The sequence below is a fragment of the Colossoma macropomum genome, unplaced genomic scaffold, assembly GCF_904425465.1.
Source record: "Colossoma macropomum unplaced genomic scaffold, Colossoma_macropomum, whole genome shotgun sequence".
Lineage (NCBI taxonomy): Eukaryota > Metazoa > Chordata > Actinopteri > Characiformes > Serrasalmidae > Colossoma > Colossoma macropomum.
The window spans coordinates 709,174-725,000 of record NW_023495723.1 but is presented as its reverse complement, the minus strand read 5'-3'; the positions used below and the strand labels follow the sequence as shown (position 1 = coordinate 725,000).

Here is a 15,827-nt window from a genome sequence, read left to right as displayed (position 1 = left end):
AAATGGCAGTTAAGGGGAACTGTGGAAGTGTGGAAGTCAAAACAAGATAACCTACCAAGAAAACCAAGAAAACTCTGAGGTAGAACTGCTGGTTAGAAAGGCAAAGTATTTAATTAATCTTATTTATCTTATAATTTGTATTTGTTGTGTGAGTTTTAATAACATATATTTTGGTTTTATTTATTTTCTTTGCTGTACCTTTACTGTCATAAATACGTAACGTGTTGATTCTTCTCAATCCCTTGTTTTTCTGTATAATGCTTGACTACACTGTAAATAAGGGTCACCTGTAATGTACTCTGAGTTCAAATAAAAGCTGATTGATTGATTGGCTGATTGATTGATTGATTGATTGATTGATTGAGTAAAGTATGAATGTCTTTTCAACTCTGATTCTAAACCCATTCAGTAAAATGATGCTTATATCTTACATTATTGCAAACCATCAAAGAATAACGCAGTGATTTGTATTAAAAACACTGTAAAAGCTGGACGTCTCTGAACTTTAGTCGGTTTATGCATCTAAATACTCTACCAGTCAAAGGTTTGTATGTTTTTCTGTTTTCTTAAAGACATTTATCAGCCCAAAATTGGCTCATGAAGCCCACCAAAGTGTTCCTAATCCAACCCGCTTATTACACTTATTAAATTCCTATTTTCCTCATACAAATATATAACACCAGTCATCTTCATTTATGGCTCTCGGCCCACCACAAACAATCCATCTCGGCCCCCTCTGACTGCAGTCAGAGAAATGTATCATTTAATTAAAAACAGAAATACAGACATATACAGATACACAACCACCTCAACATACAGCATATTTAAAACTAAGCTTATTTATTTGTTCTAGTTGTTGATAAAGTCATCTTTTTCATTCTTCTGTTTAAATGTTTATGATCTTTCATTTTTATTCTTATTTTTTTGTCATTTATAATCAATGTACTCATTTATTCATATGTTGTATTTACCTTTTTTAAACTATAATTTTTTGTATTCTCATTATTTTAATTTCTGTAGCTTCTTCTTTGCATCAAAGGATCTATTTAGTAAAAGATTATCATCATTATTTCTTTTTTTTTGTGATCAATATTTTATTAACAAGTAAACAACAACAACCACATGAGAACTGTGTTCAAAGAGCCCAGGACATGCCCATAGAGCTTCCCACAACAAACACAATACGGAGTCAACAATCATCGCTGGACATCAAAGTAGCAACACCGACGACGACAGCAGTGATGGTCAGTGACAGAACCACACAAAAGGAAAAGACATAAACAAATGAATACCATCATCATTATTTCTGTACAAAGTGATAAATTACATTATTTCTCCTGAACTGTATAATTAACACTGCGTGCTCTAAGCTATTTATCTGAAATTACCTATAAATTTGTTTGATTTATTAGATATTATAGTGATTGCTCAACAGCGCTGCCTGCAGTACCGCCGCTGGCCGCCAGCAGCCGCTAATGTGCAGAACCCAACCGAGCGTTACAGGAAGTGTGTGGAGGTCTGGAGGAGGTAACATCCGGAGAAACGGGGCAAGTTGCAACAAAAATATCAACAATAATCAGATTTGATCGATTTAATGTTCTGGATTAAAATTCACCGGAAACGCGGAGCCAGCGGCGCTGCAGGAGGCTGGAGATGAAGCTCCGTGAGGAGAGGAAGGTGCAGTGAAGCTGCTGCGTTTCGCAGAGGAAGAACAAGAAGAAGAAGGAGAAGAAGAAGAGGATCTCAGAGACCTCAAACAGCATCAGAGCTGAACTGAGAACTTTAACACCTCCAACACCTGGAAACACGGTAACCAGCAGAGTTACACACGGAATCAGACTGTAATCAGACCACAACAACACAACACTGCCGAGCAGTCAGACAGCAGAGACACCAGCAGCAGAACTGGACTAGAACTGGACCTGACCTGCTGTTCTACTGCTGTTCTAGTGTTGCTGTTACTGTGTCTGATTGTCTTTATTGTTCAAGGTGTTGTTGGTGTCATTAAGCCTGGCTGACTGATTTATTGACGGTGTTGTTGGTGTCATTAAGCCTGGCTGACTGATTCATTGACGGTGTTGTTGGTGTCAGTCAGCCTGGCTGATTGATTTATTGACGGTGTTGTTGGTGTCAGTCAGCCTGGCTGATTGATTTATTGACGGTGTGGTTGGTGTCATTAAGCCTGGCTGATTGATTTATTGACGGTGTTGTTGGTGTCATTCAGCCTGGCTGATTGATTTATGACGGTGTGGTTGGTGTCATAAGCCTGGCTGATTGATTCATTGACGGTGTTGTGGTGTCATTCAGCCTGGCTGATTGATTTATTGACGGTGTGGTTGGTGTCATTAAGCCTGGCTGATTGATTCATTGACGGTGTTGTTGGTGTCATTCAGCCTGGCTGATTGATTTATTGACGGTGTGGTTGGTGTCATTAAGCCTGGCTGATTGATTTATTGACGGTGTGGTTGGTGTCATTAAGCCTGGCTGATTGATTTATTGACGGTGTTGTTGGTGTCATTAAGCCTGGCTGATTGATTTATTGACGGTGTTGTTGGTGTCATTAAGCCTGGCTGATTGATTTATTGATGGTGTTGTTGGTGTCATTAAGCCTGGCTGATTGATTTATTGACGGTGTGGTTGGTGTCATTAAGCCTGGCTGATTGATTCATTGACGGTGTTGTTGGTGTCATTAAGCCTGGCTGATTGATTTATTGACGGTGTGGTTGGTGTCATTAAGCCTGGCTGATTGATTCATTGACGGTGTTGTTGGTGTCATTCAGCCTGGCTGATTGATTTATTGACGGTGTGGTTGGTGTCATTAAGCCTGGCTGATTGATTCATTGACGGTGTGTTGGTGTCATTAAGCCTGGCTGATTGATTTATTGACGGTGTTGTTGGTGTCATAAGCCTGGCTGATTGATTTATTGACGGTGTGGTTGGTGTCATTAAGCCTGGCTGATTGATTCATTGACGGTGTGGTTGGTGTCATTAAGCCTGGCTGATTGATTCATGACGGTGTTGTTGGTGTCATTAAGCCTGGCTGATTGATTTATTGACGGTGTGGTTGGTGTCATTAAGCCTGGCTGATTGATTTATTGACGGTGTGGTTGGTGTCATTAAGCCTGGCTGATTGATTTATTGACGGTGTGGTTGGTGTCATTAAGCCTGGCTGATTGATTCATTGACGGTGTTGTTGGTGTCATTAAGCCTGGCTGATTGATTTATTGACGGTGTGGTTGGTGTCATTAAGCCTGGCTGATTGATTCATTGACGGTATTGTTGGTGTCATTAAGCCTGGCTGATTGATTTATTGACGGTGTTGTTGGTGTCATTAAGCCTGGCTGATTGATTTATTGACGGTGTTGTTGGTGTCATTAAGCCTGGCTGATTGATTTATTGACGGTGTGGTTGGTGTCATTAAGCCTGGCTGATTGATTTATTGACGGTGTTGTTGGTGTCATTAAGCCTGGCTGATTGATTTATTGACGGTGGTGTTGGTGTCATTCAGCCTGGCTGACTGATTTATTGACGGTGTTGTTGGTGTCATTAAGCCTGATAGTGACAGAAACCGTAAGAGACTCTAAACAGACTCTGCTCTGTGTTGTTTCAGGCTGTGATGGCGAATCCACTCAGTGTACAGATGCCCAGTAAATCGTGGGAACTGAGTCTGTATGAGCTGCACCGAACACCACAGGTACCACAGCTCCCCATGTACTCACAACCCCCATACAGATATAAACCCTCTTATGCACATCCAAACCCCCTCGTACACATATAAATTCCATTGACTTGCATTAAGAGTAAAGTAGTTTCTTTTCCTTCTCCTGTAAAGTTACCATTTTGGAGGTTTTCTTCTGACAACAGCAAAATGCAAACTCTTCTTATACACATATAAGTTCCTCTTACACATATAAACCCCACTTAGACACATCATAGCAACTTCACAATTTCAGTATATTAGCAGTGTCGCAACAAAACCTCATATCTCTGAAAAGGTAACACAATTTTTGTGCCTAATAATTCTGAACCATATCTACTGATCCATTGATCATTAAATTTGATTAGAGTTCAAATGAGTCAAAAATGACAAAATGGAGGCATGAGGTTAAAGTGCAACAACGACTATATAATTAATAAAGCCTCAAAATGCCCCTTAAGTCTCAGCTCAGTTTGCCTTGTCCTGCCCCAGAGATGGGAATTCCACCAAATTTTCAAAAAATCTGACATAATCAAAGAGTTAAGATGTAAACAGGGTCATTCAGAGTGGCTTGGTGTAAAATGCTCTGTTCTAGAGAAACTTGCAGAGTCAGAATTGTTCACAGTGGTGGTGATAGGAACCAGATATAGTGTAAATTATTTAACGAGAAATATTTGGTAATGCTCGCACAATATGAAATAAAAAAGAATTCTACAAAAGAATAAAAAGCACATTTTCCACCGTAAGGTAACAATCTGTGGCAACAATATTTTAATAGGTATTAATAGTGAGTTTGTGCTGCAGTAACAGCCTCTACTGTTCTCAGAAGGCTTTACATTAGATGTTGAACATTGCTGTGAGGATTTGATTGAGCCTTAGTGAGGTCAAGTATTGATGTTGGATGGTCAGTTCTGGATCACTCCAGTTCATCCCAAAGGTATTTGGAGCTCCATCACTCCAGAGAACACAGTTCCACTGCTCCACAGCCCGATGCTGGGGGGCTTTAAACCCCTCTAGCCCATGCTTAGCATTGGACACGGTGACCTTAGGCTTACATTCTGCTTGTCAGTGCTTTTCTGTGAGGATTATACAAGTTGTGAGTACTAAACAGACACTTAGTAGACCCACATTTAAGCGCTAGAATGTAACTGCTGCTCAATTTAAGATAGAACAGAACATTTTTTGGCACAGGTCCTTAATAAGAATGTAGAAATATAATGTAAAAATGTATTAATGTAATAAATTCTTTAATTAGAAGAACTTGGATCATTTGGGACGTATATGAATTAAATATGAGTTGGTGGTGTTGTTCTCTGGGTCTGCAGGAGGCGATCGTGGACAGCACAGAGATCGCTGTGTCTCCCAGGAGCCTCCACAGTGAGCTGATGTGTCCCATCTGCCTGGACATGCTGAAGAACACCATGACCACCAAAGAGTGCCTCCACCGCTTCTGCTCCGAGTGCATCATCACTGCACTCAGATCGGGGTGAGCGTTAAACTCACACACCCTTACGTGCACTTACAGTCGTATACAAAAGTTTGGGCGCCTTACACTTTGGCCCTTATTCAAATTTGTGTACGGTCAAATTTCACCGTAACATAAGCGCTCAAACTCACGTCTGATAGGCAGGCGTGTAAATTTGAGCGTAACAGTTTACTATCAACCTAAAAATGGCCTGATTTGCAGTTAACTAACCAAACCTATTATCAATATCAGCTATAATACCAATAATAAGAATACAAATAAAATATAACAGTACTAATAATTGATGCACAAGGCCATCCAGTATAAAAGTGGATGTACTTACAACCCCAATTCCAAAAAAGTTGGGACGTTGTGTAAAATGTAAATAAATGTAAATAAAAACAGAATACAATGATTTTCAAATCTCATAGACCCACATTTTATTTACAATAGAACATAGAACACGTATCAGATGTTGAAAGCGAGACATTTGACCATTTCATGAAAAATATTAACTCTTTTAGAAAATCATGGCGGCAACGCATCTCAAAAAAGTTGGAACAGGGGCAACAAAAGGCTGGAGAAGTAAGTGATATTAATAAAAAACAGCTGGAGGAGCAATTTTCAACTAACTCACATGACTGGATATAAAAAGAGCATTTTAGAGAGACAGAGTCTGTCAGAAGCAAAGATGGGCAGAGGTTCACCAATCTGTGAAAAACTGTGTCTAAAAATTGTGGAACCATTTCAGAAAAATGTTCCTCAACATAAAATTGCGAAGACTTTGGATATCCCACCATCTACAGTACATAATTTCATCAAAAGATTCAGAGAATCTGGAGAAATACCTATACTCAAGGGACAAGGCCGACGGTCAGTATTGGATGCTTGTGGTCTTCGGGCCCTAAGGCAGCACTGCATTCAAAACAGGCATGATTCTGTACTGGAAATCACTGCATGGGCTCAGGAACATTTCCAGAAATCACTGTCTGTGAACACAGTTCACCGTGCAATACACAAACGCAAGTTAAAGCTGTATCATGCAAAGAAGAAGCCATATGTCAACACGATCCAGAAACGCTGCCGTCTTCTCTGGGCCAAAGCTCATTTAAGATGGACTAAGGCAAAGTGGAAAAGTGTCCTGTGGTCCAATGAATCAAAATTTGAAATTCCTTTTAGAAATAATGGACACTGCATTTTCCAGACTAAAGACCTCCCAGCTTGTTGTTATTATCATTTTATTGGCTTTTTACCAAAACATTTGCTTGTATTAGGGTATGCTTTATGTAAATGATATGTAAACAAAATGCTGGTAGGCTGGTGCTTGATTTCATGCACTGAAGTTCATTCATCATTTGAGCTCAAATCTCTGCTCATTTCTATGTGGTATTAAAGTTTCATGAATCAGATGCAGAGTAGTTAAAGGTGTCAAAAAAGGTGGTCAAATCTGCACTTTTTTACGTAATTTTGATGAATAAACGTCATTGTGTGTCGAAGACAAACATGAACTTACTGTATATGGTTTATGATATAATATCTGTACACTATGGCCTGACCAATGTGTGTGGGTGTTGATATTGGTCAATTTGTTGGAATCAGGATATTAAGATTCCTCTGATTTGTTGGCATCAGTGAAAAAAATCTCTCTGATAAAGCCATAATAATGTATTTTTAAAAGTTATGAGGAGCATCCTACTGAATTAATTCAAACTGGGGTCCCATAAAAAGTATTCAGATCAAAGATATTTATAAAGATTGTTACGATCTATTTAAACCATTAATAGATATAGTTATAAGCTAAATATATACAAAACCATCATTTACAGGGTACTTTCTGTTGTGCGGTGTCTGTCCCAAACCCTAACCTCTAAATTTACACTTGAAAATAATACTTTTTTTTGTTTTTTTAGTTCAATGTTTTTGTTCTAAAGTGAAGTTGGAAGAATTAGATTTACGATGAGTTTAATTTTTAAATAAAAAGTCTTGCTCTTCCATGTTTTATGTCCCTATGGAAACAGAGAGGTTTAGTGTGTGGGTGGAGCTTTATTTTAGCCACGCCTCAGCATTTTAGAGCAGGAAGTGAGGCTGCATCCCTGTCCCTCATGGCCACATGGTGAGCAGTTAGATCCCATTGTTTTGAAGTAAATGTGTCCCAAAGTCTGGAAATCAGCAAACCTTAAGAATTGTCACCACCGAAACACACATTTTCTGCAATTAAGTAAACTTTTCAATGTTTTAATAAAAATATTCTCCCCTCCTTTTTCCTCTTCTCTCCTCCCTCTCTCCTCTGTGCCGCAGGAATAAAGAGTGCCCCACCTGTAGGAAGAAGCTGGTCTCTAAGCGCTCTCTGCGGAGAGACCCGAACTTCGACGCTCTGATTTCCAAGATTTATCCGAGTCGGGACGAGTACGAGGCTCATCAGGACCGCGTTCTGGAGCAGCTGAGCCGACTGCACAACAAAACCGCGCTGAGCTCCAGCATCGAGGAGGGGCTTCGCATGCAGGCTTTACACAAGTACACACACTCACCACAACACAAGCACTGATACACTATAGTGAACACTGTACGTGCTGATATTCAATAATGAGGTACTCTGTGGTATTCTACACTCCAGATACCGAGACCGTGTGTAAATCTAACAGAGGAGGCGGTTAACTGCTGTCATAAAATGAGTTCACTGTAGTTTCATTGGGTTCGTCAATCTGAAACTAATTCTGCATTTATGACAGCTCAGAGTTTTCCAACCTGAAATTTCCTGCTTCCCATCTAAAAGCATTCCTGCAACTATGGAAAAAAAGGATGCTCACAGTAAGCTAGTGCTTGTTTGGCTGCTGTACGCCTGTAAAAAGCTCTCACCGGGCTCCCGAGTGGTGCAAACGTCTAAGCGTTGGCCCTCTCATCAGGAGATCGCGAGTTCAATCCCTGGTGATGCTACAGCCGTCCGTAGCCGGGAGTCCGAGAGAGCACAATTGGCCTCGCTCTCTCTGGGTGGGTAGGATGGCCCCTCCTTCTCCCCCCATCACTCAGCGCGATGCTAGTCAGCGCAGGCGTCTGTTAGCTGACGTAACAGATCTGGCGGTTGGCGCTTTCCTCCGAGCGCGTTCAGCTGTCCAGTGACGTTGCGTGAGCGGCAGTTCGAAAAGATGTGGTGGCTCTTCACAGGTCTCGGAGGAAGCCTGTGCTGCCTTCACCCTCCTAGCGTTGATGGTATCGTGTGTGACTGGGGGAGCCCGAACTAGCGGGTGGAATTAGAGATGACTAAATTGGGGTGAAAAATCGGATAAAAATCCAAAACAAAAAAAAAAGCTCTTAGAGTTGAATTAAAGAGCAGTTTGGTTAGTTCTTTATTTATTTTAAATGTTGATTTAGGCCAGGGGTCGGCAACATGCGGCTGTTTTACTGCCCTGTTGTGGCTCCACAGCAGAATCAGATTTGTAGGTAATAATAAAATAATCCTCCTTTACAGTAAAATAAAGCTCTGCTGATCGTTCAACACAGTTTAACAATAAATGGTCTTAAATGCTGGAGTTAATGTAGAACTGCTAATTCACCCTTTAACCCTGAAGATCAGCGCAGAATTAACTTATTTGCATTCATAATCACTCCAGCCGGTTTCCTGATACGTTTAATCCGCAACGAGAAACTGACAAACTCTAAAAAGTCACAAATCTGAAGTCAGTTTCTCGTTCGCCAGCTTAAATGGTGCCTGAGGTGCCAGAATGTAACTGCTGCACCAGTTAAGGTGGAACGGGAAAATTCAAATGAGAAGCTTCAGCCTTGTAAAAAGTCGAACATTGAGAGACATTTTACAAAAAACTGTTCTACTTTTGAGAAAAAGTTTCCTGCCGGAGATGCGAGAAAAGCAGCTATAGCTGAGCTAAAGCTTAAAGCAGAGCAAAATAAGTCTGCGTTTTCGTTTATGTTATATTTTTAGCCTTTACGAACACATCAGCACATACTGAGACATATTTACAGCAAACATGGTAAAATGGATATAAAATGTTGTGGCTCCCAAGGTGGTTTGATTTTTTTTGAAAGGACAAAATGTCTCCTCTTAACATTTAGGTTGCGACCCCTGATCTAGGCTATTGTATTTAATCAAAAGTATTGTGTCAAAAAATGACACAAATGAGTGCAGTTAGATCAAAAAAAGGGCTTAACCTCACAGTTATTCATGTGTCTCCATGTCATGTAAATAAAGACATTATACACAAATTACATATTGGTTAAAACATGCAATTATTTCTTGTTCTATGGACAGAGTGATGTTGAAATTGTATCACAGATTAGGAACTTTGAGCAGGAATTACTGATTTAAAGGACTTTCACCTGAATTTTTCCTACTTGGAAGTTGAAAACTTCCCGGTTCCCACTTGACCATAAACACAGCATCAGTTTAAGTTCATTATATGTTGTGAGACTCTTGATGTTGCTGTTCTTGGGGTCTTCAGGCCTCAGCGTGTGCGGAAACCTCAGCAGGAGAGCGATAACACCACCTTCAGTGGCGGAGAGGACAATGCTGACTCTCGCTCGCACGTCTCACATGACTCCGCCCCCTCCCACATGAACTCTGCCCCCTCCAGCCACGCCCCCGAGGCCGGCCCCAGCCGCAGTAAGAGGCAGCGAGGTTCCGACGACTCTGAGGCTGAAGGGGAGAGCCGTAGACCCCCAGGCCAGAGCCCCACCTCCGAGATAGAGCTAGTGTTCCACCCACACCCCCTACTGGCCAACACGCAGCACTACAGCCAGACCAGGTCAGAGCAAACTGAGTGGGGTACGACTGAATGACTGAATGTTTATAATACGTGTGGGCCAGTGTCTCCACTTTTAATAGACAATAAAAGGAAATTAATAAAAGGAATTTCTTTGGTTTTACTTTTGTACAACATATTTCTTTAATAAAAAAGACTCATTTATAAAGTTTGAGAATTTTGGAATGTTATAATCAATTATCACAAATTACAAGAATATTAAATATATAGATTATTCACCAAAATAAAATATTCATACAATGTTTGTGTAAAAATCCAAAATATAAAGTTTTTTTTTGTTCTCTAAATTCCACTACAGTATTAATAGTTTCTTTAGTTACATTTTCATTCACTGCGTTTTTCAAGAAAAAATTATTATTAAAAAAAAAAATTAAACTGAATTTCAGATTTCATAGTGCACTGAATGATATCCTTAAAACCCAAATAAAAAAATCGCACTGAATCTTTGTGATATTTGAGATATCATGATGCATAAATCATTTACTAAATAATTGAATTGAATCTTTATAAAATCTGAGCTTTCATGTTTCACTTGTTTTCTATAGAACTGAGTTAAATCAAACTTTTGTTAAATGTAAGATTTCATTATTCACTAAATTATTTCCTAAAGAACTAAATTGACTGAAATTTTTGTGAAATGTAAGATTTCATGATTCACTGAATCATTTCCTAAGGAACTGAATTGACTTGATTTATTATGAAATTTGAGATTTCCTGATTTACTGAATAGTTCTAAATGCCTGAATTCAATCAAATCTTTGTAAAATTTAAAATTTCATGAAAACTTTAAGAAATTTGAGATTTCGTGATACACTGAATCATTTCCTAAAGAACTGAATTGATTCGACTTATTGTGAAACTTGAGAACTTTAAAATTTCATCACTTACTGAATCATTTCCACAAGAACCTTTTCAAATTGAAATTTTGAGAAATTTGAGATTTCACAAGATTTCAGTCATTTCCTAAAGAACCAAACTGAGTCAAATCTTTTTGTTTTGATTTTTCACTGAATCTCTGAATCACTGAATGAGCTCTCTTCTGCTCTGCCTGCTCCTCAGGTATGTGAAGACCACAGCGAACGCTACAGTGGACCACCTGTCCAAGTACCTGGCCCTGCGGATCGCACTGGAGGAGCAGCAGAGGGACATGCACTCGAATCCACAGCGGCCTGCAGAGGGAGAAGTGGGAACGAGGGAAGAGGGAGGAGGGAGCAGCCTGCAGAACGTCAGCGAGAAACAGTACACCATCTACATCACTACAGCCGGAGGACAGTTCTCCGTAAGTACACAGTCTAGCTCTGTTAGAGCATCCTCCCACTGCACAAGGTACCAGAAACCTTTGGAACCAGAAAAGTGGAATTTGACCATTGGTCTTCTGTCCAGCACTGAAGGTTCCAGTTTTCTGTTTTTTTGGTATGTGGTCAATATTGGTACCAACAGGATCTAATAACACTCACAGCTGAGGGTCAATTTAGACAATTCTTTACTCTTCCAGGTCAAGATAAAGTCACCAGTTCTTACTTTGTAAAAAGTTTGCTAAGGTAATCTACACACTTCAAAAATATGGTTCTTCAAGGGTTCTTTAGCAAAGTAAACTGTAGAACAGATACAGAACTATGAACACTCAAAAGAACGTTTTGCATGGCTAAAGCGTTCTTTGCATCGTGAAAGGGTTATGCAGGTTGAGGGAGAATGTGCTGTACATGGTTCTATATGGAACCTTTTTTGAAAATGGTTCTGTATAGCACCAAAAAGAGTTCTTCTATCGTTACAAGCTTGATATTGTTACAATAGAGGAACCATTTTTGGTGCTAGAACCATTATCTTAGCTAAAGAACCCTTCAAGAACCATCTTTTTAAAGAGTGTAGTTAGGAAGCTTACGCTGTTAGCATTTGTGCTAACCTCCACTGAGTGCTTTTGTTGATATTTTAACACCTGTAAAAAATTAGCTTTGCTTGATTCCACACATGTAGGCGTTTGTATGAGTGTTTCATATCAGCCAACAGGCTAACTAAAGCAGCAGGCAGTTACTAATTAGCCAAATTAATGCTTTAGCATGGCATAAAAAGTTTGGGTCCGTTCTTATTTTGAATGTGCTGTGGAAATACGCTCGCAGATTGCTTTTGCCATCCAATTATTTATTAATGGTAAATGCTATCATACATATTTAACCCTTCAAAGGCTAAAGTTATTACTGACATTTTCTCATATAGTTACGAAATTACACTTTGTTGCATAATGAATTATATTAACATTCTGCTGTTGTTGGAAGAAAACCCTGTATCTCCAAAATGGTAACTTTACAGGAGAAGCAAAAAACCTACTTTACTTTTAATGTAAGTCAAAGGAACCAGACTTTTTTTTCCCTGTCATTTTTGGCCATTTCATTTGGTCCATTCAGCATGAAATTTATACACAACGTAAAGAGCAACAGGTATTTTCAAATTAAGTCAAAAACTGAAAAATTACAAAAATGGACGTAAGAGATTTTATCCCAACAGCAGCAATTTGCTGTACATTCTATATGAAATAATTAATATAAAACTGCATCATGTTTCTGTTGTCACTGGCACTAACAGAGACTTGGTTAATTTGATATTGAATGTCAGAAATGTTCTCATCATTGCTGTCTCACTTCAGTTTTGGGGCCATTGTTTTCTTTTATTAGAAATTGGTACTTTCATGATATCAAATGAATTGTTCTGATACCAAAGAATAAAACTCCAAATACCAGATTTCAGTACCTTAGTAGTCAATGTTATCAGTGTCAGCGAGTCAATAAGAAAAACACTACACTGATGTGACTCTGTCTGAGATACTGAACATACATTATTGTTTAGGAATCTGTCAATCAATTTGTATCAGGTATCCTTGGGTTTTTGAAAGGTGTCATATAACATATCACTATTGTTGTTATTGTTGCTGTTATTGTTAATATTCAAGTCAAGCTGTCAGTATCCAAATATTCTGACCGGTGCCCAAGCCTATTTACGACTATTTGTCCTTTATGCTTCTTCTTTTGTCTGACAGACGTTGAACGGCTCTCTGACGCTGGAGCTGGTGAATGAGAAGTACTGGAAGGTGAGCAAACCTCTGGAGCTTTACTACGCTCCCACCAAAGAACAGCAGCAGCAGCCACAGAAAACACCGCCGACCGGACCCTCACAGCCATGAAGAACGATAAAACTCCAATCACTGCAGACTCAGTTCACTTCTCGTGTGACTATGTTGGGCCTGTAGGCTCTAAACCACACGTGTCAGGCTTCAGTCCTCGTGGGCCGAAGCTCTGCAGACTTCATCACACGGCCTCATTAAACACACCTGATTCAGCTCATCAGCTCATTAGCAAGGCCTTCATGAACTGAATTCAGAGAGTTAGATGAGGGTAAACAATGATCTCCACAGCACTTTGGCCTGGAAGGTCCCCACTTTGACATGCCTGGACTAATGGAAGTTCAGTTCAGAAGGTCGGAGGTTATTCCACAAGGCAGGGTTTTAAACGCACACTAACAGCTCAAGTCGCCACAGTATGTATTCCAGCTTTTTATAAAAATATAATAACGTTTTACAGCTTTTTAAGAATTCACATGATAGACTACAGTCATATAAAGAAGTTTTACAGATTTACAGAAAGTTTTTTTTAACAGATCATGGTTTGTACATCTGTGTGCACAAAATCAGAGGAAAAAAATTGGGCAATATTTGATTAATGGGATAATTTAAACCCAAAACTCAAGCCGGTCCAATAAGAGCAGATCTAATAGAGTTTCCTGTGGGATAATCCTCACTTTGAGTTTAAATTATCCAGCTTACTAAAGAAACCCTGCTCTGTGAAATACCGCATAGATGCATAAATAACGCACACATGAGAATTTCATACACAGCATCTCCACAGTGTACGAGAACCTCTGCAGCCACTTCAGATTTCAGATGAAATTTATTGGTATCCTGTTTATAAATCACATCAAATGTGAGATTATTTGGACACAGAACTTTGCACCACTCTTTACTTCTAATGAGATGCACAAGAAAATAAAAAAAGAAACAAAGCGAATATGATTCATATGTGGAGTCATATCATATCATCACCAAAATTATGGTATTATTATTAAAATATATTGAAAATGTTTATAAAACACTAAAAACACAAATCTTTTCATCATAGGTGTTATATTGATAAGTCAGCTTCAACAAATCAACACTCTGCCATTATTTGCACAGATGAGTAAGTTAGAAAACATCCCACCTGTGTTGTTCTTGTGCTGTTTAGCTTGAACTACTTATTTCCATCATCACTTTACTTTTTAAAGACTGTAGTCCTACATGGTTACCATAAATCTTCAAATTTGAAATGATACGGTTTTCACTGGGTTTTTATACCACCGTTTCCCATTAAAACCAGTAAACGTCCCATCCCTGTTGTGTGTAGACTAGTTATCCTCACCTTTGTAGGTCAAACTGGTCGTCCGACTGTAAACACCTGCTGTTTGTGCCCCTCTGTTCACTCCTGCCTTGTTTAATACGGCACTTCTGTCCTGTTGCTATTGTACAAATTTTGTAGCATTTAGTACAGATTCTTAATGACCACATATTTATATATGATATTGCTTTGGCAGTTTATGCAGACGATTGATTCAGATTTATATATGTATATGCAAAAGAGAGGAAGGTTTAAGATGAAATATGAATTGAGTTTTCTTCGTTTTGAATTAAAAGATCTACCACAAGAACGTTTCCTTCTTCAGCAGTATTTTGTGTTCTGTTAGATTAGAAAGACAAATGTAAAGGGCTTCAGTTATTGAACTAGATGAGCTGAAACTGTGCAGAGCTGTGGGTCAGCAGGAGCAGGACTGTGAGACTCTGGTATATGTGCTACAACAGTGCTTAAAAATGTGTTGGGTTCTGAGACAGTGAAAAACTGAAAAAAGAGACCAGTCTCTAATATCTGAATTACACTGAAAACATTTCATACTGACCAACGTCTAGTAAGAGTCCCTGGTTAATTTGGTCATTCCTACAGCCGTTACTACCCCAGCTTCTGTATGACAGGCCACAACAAGAGAAAACGCAAATAATTCAACATTTGTGCTGTAAACAGAGAGATTCAGAGTGGTTTGGTGTGAAATGGTTCAGGTTTCTTTACAGTGGTGGTGATAGGAACCAGAGGTCACCATGACTACAACACAAATATAAACATTTTATTTACTATCCAGAACCACCTGCCTGGAAAAGGATGGCATGCCCGCTCCAGGTAAGGTGGGAGGACCTGCCCCAGGTGGAGGAGTTTAAATCTCGGGGTCTTGTTCACGAGTGATGGCAAGAGGGATCGTGAGATTGGCTGCAGGCCCTGGTGGGGGTGTACCAGGCACGGCCTACTGGGACAAGCCCCCGGGTTGTTCCTGAACCTGTTGGAGGGATTATATCTCCAAGTTGGCCTGGAAGCAGCTCAGGGTCCCCTGAAATTAATGTAAACCACCAGTGAACCTACATGGGTCTTCTGAGTGTCATATGGAATGTTGATGATGGAAAATACTGATAAATCTGAAGTAAGTTTTCTTTGGGGGATATTTTGCCTCACAACATCCCGCATGTATCCCTCCACCATATATTTTAAGCCCCAAACCTTCTCTGAACTATCGTAAAACAGTGTCTCAGTCATCAGGCAGTGAATTCATAACCATTTCATGTAGGAACTTTCTGTGAGGGAGCTTTTAGAGGTGGACGTCTGGTTCCTATCACCACCACTGTGAACAGTTCTAACTCTAGAACAGAGCATTTCACACCAAACCACTCAATGTTTACATCTGAACCACTTAATTATGCAGAATGGTGGACAGAATTCATCTAGATGATTCAACAGTGATGGAGTTTCACCACCAGTCTGCGCATGTA

At 39.5% G+C, this 15,827-nt stretch overlaps 1 protein-coding gene across 1 annotated transcript; it reads left to right on the top strand.

The window, feature by feature from the left end:
* Window positions 1-1,515: 1,515 nt before the first annotated feature.
* On the top strand, window positions 1,516-14,665 carry LOC118802872 (E3 ubiquitin-protein ligase RING2-A-like). The gene is made up of 7 exons (XM_036563292.1): window positions 1,516-1,809; window positions 3,611-3,694; window positions 5,023-5,183; window positions 7,461-7,676; window positions 9,614-9,916; window positions 10,994-11,213; window positions 12,966-14,665. Exons 2-7 carry the CDS (start codon window positions 3,617-3,619, stop codon window positions 13,107-13,109), a joined length of 1,122 nt encoding a protein of 373 aa, XP_036419185.1. The 5' UTR covers window positions 1,516-1,809; window positions 3,611-3,616; the 3' UTR covers window positions 13,110-14,665.
* The last annotated feature ends 1,162 nt before the right edge of the window (window positions 14,666-15,827 follow it).

What these genes read in the sequence shown, in the direction of transcription:
- LOC118802872 (XM_036563292.1), top strand. Translation starts at nt 3,617, where the DNA reads ATGGCGAATCCACTCAGTGTACAGATGCCCAGTAAATCGTGGGAACTG. An exon ending in AGCTGCACCGAACACCACAG is followed by an intron (nt 3,695 to 5,022) that starts GTACCACAGCTC and finishes CTGGGTCTGCAG; the next exon opens with GAGGCGATCGTGGACAGCAC. An exon ending in CAGCCGGAGGACAGTTCTCC is followed by an intron (nt 11,214 to 12,965) that starts GTAAGTACACAG and finishes TTTGTCTGACAG; the next exon opens with ACGTTGAACGGCTCTCTGAC.